Raw genomic sequence first — 18,533 nt, 5'->3', positions numbered from 1 at the left:
TACTTCTCATCCTCATTCCTTCCAATCCTTTCCCTGATGCCTGGTAAGGACAGTCACTGGCTCTGCTGCCTCCTGGCTGCCTGCACACCCAGGCAGACACACCTGGTTCCTGGTGTGTGGAGATACTTTGGTTTTCTGGCATGAGTCATGGGAGCCTAAAAATGTCAGGAAACTGAATTTTGAGGAAGTCTGAATCTGAGCTCCTTTAAATGCTTGCAAAGGGGAGAAAGCTGCCATTTCACTCTTGGGTAGCAATAGTAATGTACTATGAGGAAGTGGTATCTTTTAGTATCTTCCGGGAAATGGTGGCCTGGTTGCAACTTTAATCTCTGGAACACTGATTCCCAGGGAAAAAACGAGCAATGAGCTCTCCTAAATGCTTTACCTAAGGTGAAGAGGGACATGTGTGTGTGTACCTGCATTCTGGAGGATAAGGGACAATCTGAAAACCTAATTACTGTGGCACTCTGTTCTTTTCTCTTCCTTCCTCAGCAGTTCCCTGGAGTTTTTCCTTTTCATGAACTAATGAACTATTTTATTCAAGAGCTGCTTGAAATGAGTTGAGCAGAAGTAATCCTCCTGAAAAAGTCTGATCCTCTCCTTGTCAAGGGAAAACTATACAATTACTAAGAAAACTTAGTTAAAAATTTGCTAAATACTGTATACATTCCAGGAGCTATGTGTGTGTTTGAACTGTGGAAATGCAGTACAGATGTTTAAAAGTAAATATTTTTCTAAGGAAACAGCAGATGGGAGGATTAGACACCTTCTAATAGTGTGCAGTTTTCCTGCCTTTGTAGAAAACCAAGGAAAATTTGTTTATATTTGAAAGAAGGTGGTGTCCATTTAAGGATAGGCAATATATGGCGGCATTAAATAATACATTTTTACTGATTAATGAAGTCAGTAAAGCAAAGAATCAGTCTGATCCTTTTGTTTTTCTAAGGCGGTAGGAGGGATGCTGTGATTCTGCTCTGCTGGGCTGTTCTCACGGTTTGATCATGTCATTATCCACTGCCTTTGTGGGCAGGAAATCTGAAGTGGGCCTTCCAGAAAGGTACACGGGTGTCTGAAAGATAAGGAGGAAATTTTGGGTTGGAACCCGGATCTTAAACTTGTATTTCTGCTGTTTTAAGCAGTTGTAATTTTTCTAGTATATGTTAAAATTCTTTTGAACATAAAATCTAGTGTCTGTTCTTGGGCAGCACACAGTGATTCTAAGAGGAAAAAGAAGTGATGCTATGTTAAAAGGCATTTTAGTTACCTTCTTTTAAAAACAAAGTCATTACTGCTTTTTAAAATTGTGTTCCTTCCTTCCCACATTTAAAGAAAAATCCTTTGTTTCTTTTTTTTTTCTTTTTCTTAAAGATGTAATGAATTTTATAACTTCCTTAGGATTTCTTAAGTCAGCATTTAAACACAGCAAGGCCTCAAAACCTCAAACGGAGAGGAGCTCAAAATCCCTATTACTTTTGGTCACCGGTTGAAATTTCTTGATCAGCCTGTTGTTATGTTTCCAGCTATGAATTGCAGGCCCACAAAATGTGATCTTTTGTTTCAGGCCTTGGCTGAAGTGTCTGGCTGAGGTGCTTTCATCATGAAACTCAGTTCCGCAGTCTCTCTGCTCAAAAAAGAGATCAAGGACAGAATAAGTAAGGAGAGTGGTGACTTTCTCACCTCTCTGAGGAGCATTGGTGGAGAAGCAGGAAGAGTTTTGCATTACTGCTGCATGTGTTCCAGTTCTGCAGCCCAGCACACCTGTGAGCCCAGCGCTTTACGAGGAAGATAGCAAATGCCTGCTTGGTTACCTGCTGCCAGCAGGCACATACCAGGTCTGCTTGCTATGGCTCATCTTTTGCTCTTACTGTGCCATTTCTACTGCCTTCTCAGTTATGGATCAGAGGACTTTATGGATCCTAGGCAAGGAACAGGCTGATGGTGTCATGTGTCTATTATCTGCCCCACTCCAGCAAACCCTGCAGCACCCATGACAAGATAATCTAAGCATCTGGGACTCTTTATACAGTACCTCCCTCTCTCCCCACACCCTTCTAGTCTTTTTCAGCCACTGCTCTATATCTTCATTTCTTCTTCAGGGGGTGATAGGAGCAGTGTCCCTATCTCGTATTTCACATGTCCCACTTCAGCTACAGTCTGGGCTCCAAATTGCCATCATACACATGAGCAATCTCAGTGGAGCACTGCTCGCATGCTTCTGTTTGCAAGAACATAGACTCATACCAAAGGACAGAAATGAAATCAAAGGACCAAGGTGTTTATACTGATAAAGCTGGTTAGGTTTTTAGGTATCCAGAATTGCCAAGAATAATCTTGCAGACAGTACTGGGAAAATGCGAGTATCTATGCAGGAAAAGCTAACCTCACTTTCTAAGAGATGTATGGTGAAGCTCCTTCAGAGTGCCTTGCAAAAAAGTGCTATTTTTGCCCCTTTCTGGACAGAACAGGGGAGGTTCAGATGCTCCTTTTAGCAACATTAATCCACAGGAAATCATTAGGCCAACAGGATGCTTTCTGAATTACAGGGAGGACGGACTTAAATTCTTCTGCCAATAGGGTTTGCATGTATTTTCCTCCTGTTTTCACCAGCCAGTGCGGGAAGTGAAGATGGACGTTTGGCTTTGCTGATCTACAGCATATGAGAAACATCTTTTAATTGAGAAGAGTGGGATTTTTAGTGTTGAAAAAGGCTTTTTCTTCCAGAGTAAAAATAAATAAACCCACATGCTCAGTTGTTGGTAATGTCAAGGATTTTGGTGACTTTTAAAAATTGTGTTCATATGCTAAAATCAGTCACTTGAAATACTGTCAAATATCCAGACCAAAAGATAGCTTAAGGTCTCCTTCAAATAATGTTTGCAGTAAAATTTCTCTGAAAAACTAGAGGAGGAAAGAATTAAAAGGCAAACCTGTTTTTATTCAAAGAAACCTCCCCATCCCTGAAAGGAAGATCAAAATTCCTTTTTTATTTATTTATTTTTTCTTTTTTTCTGGACAGCCTTACTTACACCTCCTTCTAGATTCTTCTTCTTGTGGCTTTACTCTGTTTTTCCTGTTCTTGATACTGAAGGGGAAGGAGTGGTCACAGCTCTGGTTTATGTGTCCATAAAAATAAGAAGAGCAAGAGCTCATTGTACTTTGAGGGTGGGATTCAGCAAACTCTGGTCTGTGTGTGGTGACTTGACCAGCACAGGTGAAAATGGAGGATGAGGAAACCAAAAAAAAAAAAGGTGGATGTTCCTTTTAAGGGCCTGGGTCTCTTGCTTCTCTGCTGCAACCTAGACCTGGCCCACTCCATCATGAATTTTTTGCTTTACCCTCCCTTATAGTGGCAAGGGGACCCTATGCTTGTTATCCAGAGAGAAGTTCGAATGCTGAAAATCCTGTTTATGCCTTCTGTAATTCCCTGTAGGCAATAACGTCAGTGCTGGCCACTTGTCCCAGCCTGATCCTGTGCTAGTAATGAGTATTCACAGCATGCATTTCAATGTCTGATTAAATCTTCCTGAAAGGCCATCTGTTTGAGGAGAATGTGGCGTAGGCTTTAGTACTTTTTATACCTAGTACTCAATACTGCTGTTTCATGACCTTGGACGTAAAGTCTGTCCCCTGGTTAGTTAGCACCTCTCCTGATACTCCAGTTAGAGAAAATAATTGGATCAAGGCTGTTGCAAGCTGTTGGGTCACTGTGTATCTTTCGGGAAGTGTTCCTGGGTGTTGGGTCACAGAAGTTCCACAGACCCAATGAGACTTTGCTATGTCCAGGGCTGAGAAAAAGGTATCTGTTTTCTGGGAAGGGAGTAAAGTGTCTCCAGTTGCCTTTCTTTTCTAGCACTCGGGGCAGAATCTGATGTAGCCATATGTATCTGTCGATACCTGCGAAATCAGTAAGTAATCTGGCCTTTCTGTTGTATGTTCTCATCTGTGCAAAATGCCCAGCCTAAGCAGTGTTACATTTGCCTTTCAGGGTCATTTTCCTATCAGCTTGGGAGCATGGTTTCCCTTTGTGATTCTCTCAAAGTAAAGCGTGTCTTTTCCCACTTCCTGTTATTTGCTTTCCTTCATGTTGCAGTCTTGGTGTTCATCCTTTTGGCTTAAAGGAAAAAATATCACTGTGAAGTTGTGCACATTCCCTTTCTTTTGTAACTTTTCTCTCTTAGAGTTCCTCATCTTTTCTGTATGTTACCCTTGTGGTCCATCCCTTCCAAGTTTCTCAGAAGATCCTGCTTTAGGTCACTGAAAGCCCTTCTTTTTTTCCTCCTAATCTGTGATCTAGTCTTCATCCAGGGTGTGGGTTTTTCAAATCAGCAAACCCAGGGAATCTTGCCATAATGAAATAATCTGGAGATTAATTCTCTTTATGAGGAGTGGCTGAGGGAGCTGGGGTTGTTTTGTTTGAAGAAAATGAGACTGAGGAGAGACCTTATTGCTCTCTAGGAGGGTGTTGAGAGGTGAGTGTTAGTCTCTTCTTCCATGTAACTAATGAAAGGACAAGAGGAAATGGCCTCAAGTTGTGCTGGTGAGGTTTAGATTGGATATTAGGAAAAATTTCTTTACTGAAAGAGTGGTCAAACACTGGAAAAGGCTGGCCAGGGAGGGGGTGGAATCACCATCCCTGGAGGTGTTCAGGAAAAGCGTGGATGTGGCACTTCAGGACATGGTTTAATGAGCATGGTGGTGTTAGGTTGATGGTCACACTTGATGGTCTTAGAGATCTCTTCCAACCTTAATGATTCTGTGATTCTCAGCATAACAGGGTGGTGGCCTTTAATGCCAAGGTAGGATATAAGATCTAATCTTCATTTACCTAGCTTTTTCTTTTTTACTTGCTCTTGATCTAAATCTGCAAGGGATTTGTTGATCGGGACTGGGAGTGTTATATATTTATTTTACCTTACTGTTCACAGCAGTAGCATGTTTGGGTACTTTGGCTCTACAAACATCCTTTATTCTGACAATTGTAACTAGAACGTAGCATCTAAATTCTTAATTTAGAAAAAAAAAATCACAGATTTACTGACCTAATTGTATTAAGAGAACTTTCCCTTTCTCTGTCAGTTTTAACATTTTCACTTTTGTCTTTCATATTTCATTTTTTTTTCTTTTGTCTGTTATTGGTTCCCCATCCTTCATCCCTGAGTCGCTTCCAGAACTAGGAGGGGAGTTGCAAGAGTTATGGTATTAGTGGATGATCTTTGAATTTGTCTCTGTTCATCTCTCTGTGTCTCTGGTTGCCTACAGTGACCTCTCGTAGCCCCATGCACTGCCTTCTTTTTGCAATACAGTATGACCTTTTCTGAAGCAGTTATGAAAAAGCTGTTCCATGATATTTCATTCTGGTTCAGCTGTCTTCTCTTGACCATCTGTTGGCATGTTTTGGTCCCTGAAAATTTTTCCCTTGCTCTGTCTTGACTGTTGGTATCTACTTTGCACTCCTTTGATATTTCTTCCTTTTCTCCTGTGTCTACTTACCTTAGCAGATCCATACTCCTACTTACAAGAGACATGAGCAGCCCTTCTTGCCAACAGGAGTACCACTTATATGACCAGCATTTGGATGCCAAATGCATGAAGTTGCTTATCTTTTGAACCTGTTGGCATGTCAGTCTGGGCGTCTCAATGCACAAAGGTGACAAATTTATTTGCTGGGGCAATTCTTTTCTTGCCACCGTGTCCAGGCTGCCCTGGGGGCTGCATTTCCCTGCCCCAGCCTGCTGGAGCCAGCAGAGCCAGAAGCCTTTGCTAGACTGCGTCCACTCATGACTGTATCTGGTTTTTGAGGATAATTTAACATTAGAGTTACTTATTATGGAAAACAACAGATTGCCACTGGAAGCCTTGAGGAGAGACTTTCTAAAACATGCCCTCGGTGTCAGTTGGCTGTGAGGCAGGAATCCCTGCGTGGCATTTCTCTGTCTGCCTTTTGCTAAAGAGCAACCTGAACGATTGCAGCGCTTCCTCCCCTTCCTCAAAAATCCACCTAAGAAATCTAGCATTTGCGGCAGTCAGTGGCAGCCTTGCCCTGGCTTCATAGCCTGTGACTGTGCAGGGCTTTCTCCGGTTTCTTCGCAGTGACGACCCTTCATTTTCCCCTGCTGCTGGGCTAAGCAAGCTATATCTAAGAGAGACAGAGACTAGAAGGGAGCCAAGCACCTCCTTTCTCTCTTCAGCAGAAATGTACACTTTTTAATAATGTAATCTCAATTAAAAACATACCAATTAAAATGGGCTTTTTAGCAAGTCTCTGGGGAGAGGGAGCCATAATTCACATTAAAATGTAAAGCTTCAGAAGCAGGGAGAGCTAGGTGCATTGCAAGTGCCCAAATATTCAGTGATTTTAATTACAATGGAAACTTGATAAATTGCTTTGTGCCACAATCCATTATTAACGGCTTAATGAATATCACTGCTGCCTGTTTTAAACAGCTCCACGGTGGAAACTCTTGTCAGTATTTCAGTTGCCAACTCTGATTTTTAGCATGTTTGCAACGTGGCACTTTAAAAAGGGAGGAAGGTGAAAATCTGCAGGCTTGGCTTTGGGTCTGGGCAAGTTCTGCTGACTGCAGCATCCCAAGAGAGAGAGACAGGAAAGAAGGACCTTTTGTGTTTCACCAGTATTGGGACTGGCCAGGGATTAAATCTCTTCCTTGCCCATTTGAAGAGCAATGCCATAGCTGTTCTTTGGGTGTGCAAAGGGCCCTGATGCCAGCTGAAGAGTCACCAGAGCATGGGACTACCTTTACATGTGCTGTTTCTCTGCACAACACCCATTAGGCTGGAGGATTCACCTGGAAGTTTGGGGTGTCTGCGCAGGAGCAAAGGGAAGCAATACTGTAACAGCCCATGGTCAGGCATGCTGATGAGTGTATTTTGGTTCAAATTTTCCAAGTTTTAGCTAGCAAAAAGCTGATTTGAAATATGGAATTAGACAAGTCCTTTTGGAGTGCCGAAATGTAAACAGTGGTTTGGCTCAGCCTTGAAAAGGAAAAAAGCATTTCTTTTTTTTATTTGACAGTTATTATGGGTGTATTTGTGTCAATTTTAAGATGCTATATATTTATATGTATATTTATACTCAACTGGTACCTTTCCCCTCCTTTTCAAAGCAACTTAACATTTAAGGAACAAAGGTTGTTATTAGGAATGTTATTATTTTAGATGCTAACAGCAGGTATAGTGGGCTTATAGTTGTTCCCCATTGAAGTGTTAAGCTGTAGGGGTTTAAATAGCCAAGGTCTGGCTTCTATGATACTTATTATTTATTGTGGGTGTTCTGTTTTCACTTTTCACTTGATTGTGTGATCTCACCAGCAGGTCGCAATCCCCAGAGTAGGTTTACTGCCAAGTGTTTGACAAGATCTTGACAAAATCTGAGTGAGATGCAAGGTACAGGACAGAAATGATTGGGAACTGCTCTTCTGATTCAGAGAAGTCACGAGCGCGTATATGGGATAAACATGATTTGTCTGAACGTAATTAATGTCTCAGGTTTTGCTATTATTATTCTGATTATGTTTTTTTCTGGGAAACAACAAAAGCTTATTCACTTCCCCCATCTCAGAAATGGCATTATTGCTCATAATGATGTTGACTTGCACCCTGCCAATTACACAGAGCTCTCCTGGTCCATTATATCAATAATTACACATAGGTTTTTTTTTTTCTTGTGAAAAATCTTTCATTGACAGAGGAGTAATGATGCCTGTAAGTCACTTAAGTATTGCTCAGTCAGGGATATAAAAGATGTGGGAGATGTCCTCATATTTTTGGGGAGAAAGACAGCTGGTATTCTGGCGTGCTGTTAATATTCATGTATTTCTAAAGTTGTATTTTTTTTAGTTTGATTTTAGGAAGCATTCCAGACCACAGGGCTGCCTAACTGTCATTTTTCATGCATCCCTGTACTGGCAGAGGACAAAGTGGCATGAAACATATAAAATGCCATCTAATTTTTCTTTTGTTCTCTCATTCATGCGCATGTGCTTCTTCTGTGTGTTTATCAGTGTGTGCAAAATGCCTATATTTGCAAGATAATGGCTGTGTAAATATTAGAAAGTCGTATTGAAACTCTGTGAAGGAAAGGAGAGCAGAGGGAGAATCCTTCCTGCTACCGAGGAGCCATCTATTGGATAAAAACCATAACTGAACCGAGCATCCATGAAACTGCAGAAGATAACACAATTTGTTATTGGTTACCGTCTAGCTGAAAATAATCCTTTCCAATGCTGCTTTCACCCACTGCGTTAGAAACCTGTACCCCTTTGTGCGCACAAGTGGAGCATCAGATATACAGGCTATTTATGTACTATGGGTAAAAGCCTGTTTAATATAGCTGAAGATCCAGGATAAATCCTAATGTAGGGTGCAGGTGTGATCACGAATAGATAAGCCAGCAGTAGGATTGCCGGCCAGCAGTGGAGAGCAGTTGCTTAGAGAAGTAATAGAAAAAACAAGTGTTGTTTCCATATTTTTAATAAAGAACATAAATAACATTAACTGTACTTTTTTTGTAAGAGTACACGTCATTTATATCAGTCTCACAGCCATAATTAGTTTAGTTAAAACGAAAGGAAGGTATTTTTTTAGTTACCCAGAATTACTGAAGGCCATCACAAAACCAAATAATGAGGTGTTCCTTACATCAAAACGTATGCAATCTCAATGTAACATGATGGAGAAAGAGAGGATCTTGAACAAACTTTGGGGAGAGATGGGGGAGGACAGGATGTGAACAGTAAATTCCCAGTATGGCCCCAAAACATCCTGATGGCTCTTCAAAGTGAGTGCTGGGGCTTTGCAGACATGTTAAAGAGAACACATGGGGCAGGAAGAACAAAGGATAAAGAAGTAATAATGAAATTCCTGTGCATTCTCTTGAATGTCAGGCAACTGCTGAAAAAGAAAGAAATCAGGAAATAAATCAGGAAATAAATTTAAGCAAATACAATTATAATCTGTGGCAAATAGAAAAGGACCGGAGGGCTGCCTGCAACAGCAGCCTTTGAGTCAGCAGAGGGTCAAGCTTCTGGTGTCAGAAACTTATCCTAAAGCACTCCTTTCCTGCATCCTCCCTTCCTCATGCAAACAGTGGAGGGAAGGAGGGTCGGATGGTTTACTGGGAGGCCAGATAAGCTTCGGGAGAGGATGTGTCCACACAGTGTGCGGCAGGGTGGTCAGCTCGCTGCTGATTTGGGAATTGGTGCCTGTTCCACACATTGGTGTGCATGGGGGCCCGGCCAAAGCTGTTCTTCTCCCCTGGTGCCCAGTTGTTTGTCCTCTTGCTGTATTTGCCCACTGTGTATTCTGACAACCTCACTCCTCTACCTCCAAGCAGCAAAGCATGCATGGGGCAGGAGAAGCTCAGCTACAGTGCACATAAATCCAGTATTTATTGTTTGTACTCTGATAATGCCAGGAGTCAATATTGGAGTGTTCTTATCCTAAATGTTTTGCAAATACAGAATAAGGAATTTGCACCCCACTGATATTTGCTACCAGTGTCTCTTGCTCACTGTGATGCACGTATGGGGAAAGCTGGATGAGACTTTCTAGCCATTGCATTTTGGGCTGTTTTCTGAGCCTGCCCAACGTGTGCATGCACTGGAGGGAGCTGTGGTGGTTATACTGAGATGCCAACCCCCTGCCCCAGAGCGCATTATGCTTGTTTGCCATTACACTGAGTTTCATGGAGAAACTTACTGCTTCTCTCAGACACCCAGCTCATTCTGCTCAGCCTAGTTTTGGAAGGAAAATCCCTGGAGTCAGAGATGAGAGTTGGTTTATTAGGGATGTAAATGGATCGGGCTGCAGGCAACCCCTTGGTTTTACACTGAAGAGCTAGTGGAAGGGTTCCCAGCTCTCTAGGCAAGCCATAGGTCTCTCAGTGGGCCCAAATAATTAATAAAACAATCAAATAGGCATGTACCTTTTTCTCTCTTTCCTCTAATTGTAGTGTCTCTCATCCTGTGTCTCGCTTCAAACAAGTCAGGCCTCTGAGTATGATCTTGGCAGCTCCCAGTCAACAGGTCCACACATTTAAGTTTAAAATTAGCCTCCTTCTCCAGGAGCCACAAAGACCTGTATTAAGCCTGTCTCAACTAGAAACAGTTCTTTGCTCTCTCTCCATTCACTAATGATTAGATCTGAAATTCAGATTTATTTTCATCGCTGGAGTGTGTAGGAACATCTCGAGAAGGAGGCTGTTGTCTTTGGAGGTGTGAGCCCTCTAGTGCCTCTTGCAGCATCTGAAGGTGAAGGGAGATGAGTCTGTAATAAAATTTTGTTTTTAGGAAATCATCTCCAACTTTATTTTCAGGTCAAATTAGGCTTGCCCATGCCTCTGTAGGTTACTAATGCTCTTACTTTAACTTTGCATTGTGGAGGTGAGAAAAGTGCAAAATTTTTGAGAAATAATCCAGCAGTATCTGAGCACTCTTCTTCCTCACCTTATGAATGAAGACACTGTCACATGAAAATAGTTTCATATTTTTTAGCAGTATGATGTTTCTCTTATCAGTGTGCTTTGTCAAAGACCTGCCAAAGTAATATATATATTGAGAGAGACACACATATACAAGTACAGGTTGTGGAGCCTCAGACATTACGGGTGTAACTGGGTAAAATGTAATGCTCTGCAATATCTGCAGTGACTTGCTGGCGAAGGGGAAACCTCTCCACTGACAAAAATGGTTCAGTGCTGGGGTGGACTGCCTGGGGAGGCTGTGGGAAGCTGGAGTTTGGCTGGGTTTTTAAGAACAGGTTAGACAAACAGCTGTCATGGGTGGTTTGGCTGATCCTGTCTTGTGGCAAAGGGATGGAGTAGATAACTCACTCAGTTCCTTCCAGGCCTGTTTCCCCCATGTGATGGTGCTTTTGCCTTAAATTCTTTGGATCAGATAAATCTGTTTTCATCGTAGGTCTTAAAGGGTTTTCCCAGATCATCATTAGCTTTTCCTCACAGGGTTTTATAAGATTTGATGTGTGTTGTACTGATTTTACAGATGGAGAAGCTGCACCAGTTATATCAGCATTTTAAAGGCAAATAAGGGAGTGCATCTTTAAACATCCTGGCTTCTGTGGAGGTCAGTGCTTTGACCAGTAATTCATACTGGCCACTCTTGCAGAGTTAGTGGCAAACTCAGCCAATAAAATCCATGTCATGCTTGAATTTACACTTACTCTTGGAATTATTTTCTTTTTAATTTTTATTTTGTAAAAGAACATTGGTCACATACAAAGATATGTTTTGTTACCATGTTTAATACTTTCCATGCTCAAGTGCTTTCACTGATTTGCTGACACACCTGTCCCTTCTGGGCCTGCTCAGCATTTCATGGAGCATTTTTGCAACATTATTGTAGGAATACTTCATTTTTTCTTTCAAGTAGAAAGCAAAGGCATAGCTGTGACTTCTGACCTCAGATATGGTGTCACCAAACACTCCCAGTCCCACCTCATTGCTCTGAATTACTGCTAGAAACTCACATAGGAATTTACTAATGAGAATATATGAAAATATCGGAACAGGTCTAAAGATATACAAAAGCTTCTCAGTCTGGGGTTTCACTACAAATGAAGATCAGACCAGGCGGACAAAAGTGGGCACTCAGTGAATTTATTTTTTTATTTATTTATTGCTTTAAATTTACTCAGGTTTTTAATGCAAGCTGCATTGTTTTGTAAGACACGCCTGCCCTCAAACATCCAGCCCATTTACAATAAAAACATTACAGAGGTTTCTCCAGCTGATGTTAACAAATGCAAACAAAAGAAGGTTGTTTTTTTCTGCCAGACTGAAAGCCTCCCAGCCACTCTGGAACAATGTCCACACGCTGCAGTTCAGCAGACTCTGGGTCCTTCCAGAGCTGAGTATCACCCGTGAAAGCATCGTGGCCTCAACCTTCAGACTCACAAATTTGAGGGCCTGGCCTACCAGTTATTTCCAGCTTCTGTGTTCAAGCACAAGGAAAAAGGACAATCTCTCTGAGATGTTTTGGGACTGGATGTATTGGCAGAGAGGCTGTCTTTTTAGTGATTGCACTGAGAAACCATATGAAACCTGCAAGTGTTAGGGAGAGGTTGAATTTGATCCTTTCAAAGAGTTTGGCAAAATTATAGTTCTTTTTCAAAGGGATCTGGGTAACTACTGCAGTGCTTTAGTGATAACTTCAGGGTGACACAGGTTTGTATCATGTAAAGAGATGGTTGCTAAATCAAGCTTACAAAAAATGACCTGGATATAAACTAATATAGCAGCATTCATACAAGTTTGTAGGAAGCTGAAATATTATTTCAGAGAGATGTGAGCTTTATACTTGTTAGATAAGGTTCTGAAGCTTAGCTTTGGCTTTTTTTGAGCTGCCATCAGAGCATTTGAGAAAGGCTAGGAGAATCTGCACAGTTTGTGGTGTGTGGTGTTATACTGGCAGCATCACACTCATATGATGTTTGCACCACAGCAAATGCTTTACAGAATATCAACTGATTATATCTTCTAGTTTGTTTCCTTGCTTCATCTTTAAGTTGCTTTTTGTAGTTCTGGGGTCTTCGGAACTCAAAATGTGGAACTGAACTATCAGACTGGTACAAAATTTGAATATAGTTTGCAGAAAATATGATTGAAATCACAACATTAGTAACAAAATTTCCAACTATTATACATTTGGTAGTTTTCCTTAAGTAAAAGTAAAATTCCTTTTCTTTACCGAAAGCATAACCTGGGGATCTCCTGGATCCACTAAGAAGTGATGAATTTGCGCAAAGGTCAGCTGGTATGTCAATCTTAGATAGGAAAATTCAGTTCCCTATTTAGGATGGAAAGAGCTGGAGACATCCCCCACCCCACAGGACCCTTGCCTCCTGTGAGAAAAGTCATGATACATCATGCATGCGAGCAATAGATCTCTCTTCTGACAGTTGCAGAACTTGAAAGCAGTGATTTGAGGAGGGGTGATAGACGCTGCCGGATTGGCCTTCCCCAGTATAGCACATATCTGTTCTTCCAGCGTGCAGCACACAGCTCGTTACAGTGCTGTGCAGAACGATTTCTCCGCATGGCCAGGTGATGTTTAAGGAGACTAATGAGAAGAATGATACAGCCCAGAACACTGGTGTCAGGAAATATATTGCAAGGTGTCTATCTTGGGAAAGCTGAAAGCAGGGCTTGTCTTACTATATCTTTCAAAGGGGATGTCTGTGTCACCACCAAGTTAGACATGCACCCTCTCCCATCCTATGTTCAAATTAGATTTTTTTCAAATAGTAGTTTTCCACTCAATCTTCATTGGCTTAATGATAGGCTCTGTGTTATATGGGGGCAAAACAAGCGTGTGTCACATTGGTGCGCCGTTCTTTTTAAGTGAGAACTTGTTTCGGAGGCCATTGTAATGTAACTATGCAAGTGTCAAAGGACAGGATAGAGGCTATAATGGGCTTCTGCTTTTTGTGAGGAAAATCAAACAAATGTCCCTAATGGAAAAAGGAAGCCAGCAGCTGTATGTGATGACCAGAGAATGTTTTTGTGCAGTGACACTCTCAGAACCTGGTCTGCTGTCAAACTGAAAAAGCTTGATTTTTTTTTTTCTGCTGTCAACTGAAGAGGCGAAAACCCCTGTGAATTTTTATGAGATACCTTTTCCTCATTTCCAGCACTTAACAATCCAATTATATTTGGCTTTATGCTAGTGTTTGCTTCTACTGCCATTGTTAGGTTTTCAGTCAGAGTGATTTTTCCATCCTGATGATGTGGAAGAAAAATATGTTTCATTATGACTGGTTATAACCCTGGAAATCTTTTCTCTCGCTTGGGTTGATGACAATTATTTTATGTTGCATTCAATACTGAAGTGGAGTAGAATGAACCATAAGGAAGAGAAGCTTTGCTAAAATATAGCTTCTTCCACTGTACAGAATTATCTTGAAAAAAGCTTGCATCTTTCTAATTTTATGCTTTTTTTCCCCCACTGCTACTCAAGTAGTTTTTACAAATGAATGTTTTTGTAAGAATTGTTTATGAAGTCATTGCTCTTAGCAACCCCTACTCACCTGTGAACAAATTACATGGCACTGATAAGGTATCTAGTTGTTTCTCAATAGGGTGACCTTATAAACAGATTTTGCAACACAACAAGCTTTTAAATTTCTAACCAAATATATTATGTGAGTAATAAAAAGAGCTCCTCAAAATGGCCACAGAGGCATTTCAGAGCACATTCTTGGGAATATTCACTCGTGCTAGCATTCATTAAGTTTGCTTTCAGCAAAACTCTCATGAATGAATTTTTATTCACTAGTTGTTATGATTATTACTTTATTATCATAGCAATAACCAGATGCTTTGTATAAGGCCAGGATCTGCTTTTGTCTAAGCCTGGAGAAACATCTTATAGGGTCTCCAGAGAGTGTATTGTCTAAGCACAAGTCCAGATTCAGCAAACAGCTTATAACTGGGAACCATAAACCCTCAGAGGGTAATAGGTTTGGTTACAAGAAAATTCACCTCTAGAGAAGGATGAGTGCAGAACCGTACCAAATGTTACACGATTTGAACAATAGTATGTTACTACTCCACTGAATATGAATGTAATTATACATTTTTATGTTATAAAGGGATATTAGGTGATAATGACTAGTCTTATGGATAAAAGGGAATATCTCTACAGTTGCATTTCATTACTATACTGGACTAGTTTATCCACACACTGGTGAACACAATGGAATGAGACTGTTTGGGGTTTTTTACTTTACAAATGGCCTAACCCAAATATACATACCAGGAAAATCACTGAAGCGCAGGCTATCCCAAAGAGCTGTGTGATACATGGACTCCTAGAATGTGAATAAAGCCCTTCCCGGAAAATTCAAATGAGACTCTTATCTATGCAAAGCTGAAGTATGTATGAAGTCTTGTTTCCTCCAGTCTAGGGGAACATAGCAGAGCAGAGCTATCCTATCACGCTGGAGGAGGATGGCTGCAATAGGCCAATTGCCACATTTGGCTTGCTGTATTAGAAATGAGAGACCAAGGAAGCATGACCGATTTGAATATGGAAAATGTGCCTACATCTAGGCACAAGGAAGTTATTTTCAGAGCTGGAGCTCATTCACTGAGCACAATGTGTATAATGCTGCTTTGTGTGCCTTCACTTACTGGGCAAAAGCATGTATCCCATGCCTTGGAGGTGTGCAGTTCGACTGGACAACTGGTAGAGTCCTTCAGCTTGCAGTCACCTGCAATGGCTGTTGTCTGGAGCATTGATTCTCAGGTGCACTACGGTCATGGGTACAAAGTGCACGATGTATATGTGCAGAATGAAGAGGTTCTGTGAGGTGGAGGGAAGGAGCTGTTAAAGAAGCAGCATGCCAATCTCTTGTTTTATTCAAACCTCAAAGTAACCATCCCTCTCTGCCTGTAGATCAGTCAGAACACCTTGTTGGCAGCAGAGCTAAGCACAGGACGCTAAGTATTTCTCCTCTTTTGCTGTCTCACTGCTCTCTTTTCCCATGTCTTATGAAAAAAAATCTTATTAAGTCCTTTGACATTTATAATTAATTAGTCCTTCCTTACTCTTATCTTGTTTGCTTGTCCTTTTCTGTGGCTTTTCCATTTTCTATACCTTATCTCTCAATTATCAGATCCAAGAAATCATTCAAATGATTTCTTTTTAACAAATAAATGCAGCTTTACAGCATTTTTTTTTCTTCTGAAGAAAGACTTGGTCCCTTCTTTTGTCCATTCTACTGCACAAGTTGTCATGTTCTGGCTCCACAGTCACTTCTAAGTCCTTGAGCTATCATGTGTTCTGTTGGTATTTGAGGAATTGAAAATCAATCACATAGCCTTATGGCTTAGGTTCAGCACAATTCTATTATGCCCACTCTGAAAAGTCAATTCCAACATTTTGCGTTATATTTCAAAGCCTAATCAAGCTTTCTGTCCAGATTGTTTTGGAGTCAACTCACTCTTGTACATAGGTCTGTTTATTAGAGTTTTTCTGTCAGAAACTACTGTGAAAGAAAGCAGGTTTCATAACAGCAGAATCATTCAGTGGGCATTCTGCAAAGACAAGCCACCTAAGCAGGCTTTATGGTAGAGGAATGCTTACTGTTGTCATGCATTTCTGCAAATCTGTTTTTAAAAATAATTTTAAAATGCTATGTTGTTACAAACTGCATTTTCTCATAAAAAGATGTACTGAAATCAGTGTCTAGTCCTGTCTTGTTAAGCTGACACAGAAACTGTTGTAGATACAACCCTAAACCTAGACTATGACCTTCATGTCCTGGACCATGTGAACAAATGAGGAAGGTGCTTCCAAGCAGATGGGCCAATTCCTCCAAGCATGAGTTGTGCCACCTCTACTTGCCAGGGGCACAGGGGACTGTGCATTGACTATGTCAATCCACTTCCAGCCAATGCCAGGCACTCATCCTGCGGATGAAAGAAGCTCTGGCATCCTGGGGTGTATTAGAAGGGGTGCGGTTAGTAGGTTGAGAGAGGTTCTCCTCCGCCTCTACTCTGCCCTGGTGAGACCTCATTTGGAATATTATGTTCAGTTCTGGCCCCCTCAGTTCAAGAAGGACAGGGAATTGCTTGAAAGAGTCCAGCGCAGAGCCACAAAGATGATTGAGGGAGTGGAGCATCTCCCTTATGAGGAGCAGCTGAGGGAGCTGGGTCTCTTTAGCTTGGAGAAGAGGAGACTGAGGGGTGACCTCATTAATGTTTATAAATTTATGAAGAGTGAGTGTCAGAAGGAAGGAGCCAGGCTCTTCTCAGTGACAGCCAATGACAGTACAAGGGGCAATGGGTGCAAGCTGGAGCATAGGAGGTTCAATCTGAACATGAGGAAAAGCTTTTTTACTGTAAGGGTTACGGAGCACTGGAACAGGCTGCCCAGAGAGGTTGTGGAGTCTCCTTCTCTGGAGACATTCAAAACCCACCTGGATGTGTTCCTGTGTGACCTAGTCTAGGTGATCCTGCTCTGACAGGGTGGTTGGACTGGGTGATCTTTCGAGGTCCCTTCCAACTCCTAATATTCTGTGATTCTGTGAATCCTCTGTGAAAGTGTGTACCTGTTACGTACTGGGGGCAGGTCAGCCTCATCCCGCTGAGGAGAAAACAGTGACGGGCTGTTAGTGATGGCATTTCCAGTTGATTTATAGAAGTCTCCTTGTTTGGAGAGAGGCTGGTGGCTATTCTGTGGGAGCCAAGTGGGCAGAATAAGTACAGAATAGCTCTCTCCTTCCCTCCCTTATGGGTAAAGGTATTGTTTGGTGACCCATTCTTTGCACTTCTTCTCATCCTGTATTCTACAGAGGCGCAGGGATTTTCTTCAGTGGATACTCGACTCCCGCGACTCAGCTGACTCCCTGGCAACTGGGAGTTTTGATGTGATCAGTCCATCTGCTGCTTCCAGACAGAAGGAAGCACCTCATGCTGGCAGGGCCCCATCCGAAAAGGTTCAGAAAGCATTGACAGAGGATGAGATAGCAGGCCAAGCTTTCCTGTTCCTGATCGCTGGGTATGAGACCACCACCAGCACGCTGTCCTTTGCCACATACTTGCTAGCCACCAACCCAGAGTGCCAAAAGAAATTGCTTCAAGAAGTTGATGAGTTCTCAGCAAAACACGTGAGTACGATGTGCTGGTGTGGAGCTTCGCATAGGGAGCAAGGCAGTGTGAATGTTGTTGTGCCACTGCATCTGCATGGCCCCTATTTGTCTCAGTTATATATGCATATATTAACATTTTCTTAGTATTTTCTGCCAAAAAATCAAAATTAATCTGTATTATCTAGTGTTTTTTTGAAGCTGTCAAATAATGTCACTTTACAGCAACTGAAGAGATGGCCCAGAAAGTTTGTGTCATAGTGAAAGCTTAACCTTTACAAGATATTTTACGTTGTTGAAATAAACCAGCTGTGACCAGACTCTAAAACTACACATTTCTATTTTTTTCTTCTTGTCCAGATACTTTTATTGTTTTTATGGTCAATTTTATTTACTGATCTTTGTAAGGACATAAATAGCATTCTTACAAACCATAAGTTTTGCTTTAAATGCTCATACTTAATTTTTTTTTCTTCAGCAGCAGAATATATGTGTATGCTTCCAAAAAATTCACAGTATTTAATTCTCTTATAACGTGTTCAAATTACTTCTCCCTCACTATCTGTATTTACAAAGGGCATTTATATTTCCTGAATTTCATATATGTGAACTGTATTTCATATAGTTCACAGTATTTCGTGCATCTACCAGATCATGCAGCAGCCATTCTTCCACCTTGCACTCTGCACAAGTTGTTGGTTATAAGAATCCAAACTGAAGGTCTTTTTAGTTTCGTGAACTCTTCTATAATGGATCATGAGGCTAACAGGAGTAAAATGACACCAGGTATGGCTGTCTTGCAGGATTTTAGCTGCAGGATTTGCATGCTGAACTCCTTAACTATGCAATTTCAGGAGTTTCATACTTTTTATGCATTTCAAGTCCTGTGTTGTACTTACAGAACAAGG

The 18,533-nt window shown here is 41.3% G+C and overlaps 1 protein-coding gene across 1 annotated transcript in view; it reads left to right on the top strand.

The window, feature by feature from the left end:
• TBXAS1 (thromboxane A synthase 1 (platelet)) overlaps positions 1-18,533 on the top strand; it is a gene marked incomplete at its 5' end in the record, with an annotated part of 84,441 nt that overhangs the window by 5,713 nt on the left and 60,195 nt on the right. Inside the window, one exon of the mRNA XM_010186872.1 lies at positions 17,332-17,646. Within this exon, the coding sequence (XP_010185174.1) occupies positions 17,332-17,646 (315 nt within the window). The remainder of the gene's footprint in view (positions 1-17,331; positions 17,647-18,533) is intronic.

Source organism: Mesitornis unicolor, unplaced genomic scaffold (genome assembly GCF_000695765.1).
Source record: "Mesitornis unicolor isolate BGI_N332 unplaced genomic scaffold, ASM69576v1 scaffold15556, whole genome shotgun sequence".
NCBI classification, from domain to species: Eukaryota; Metazoa; Chordata; class Aves; order Mesitornithiformes; family Mesitornithidae; genus Mesitornis; species Mesitornis unicolor.
This window is presented reverse-complemented; position numbering and strand designations above follow the sequence as displayed.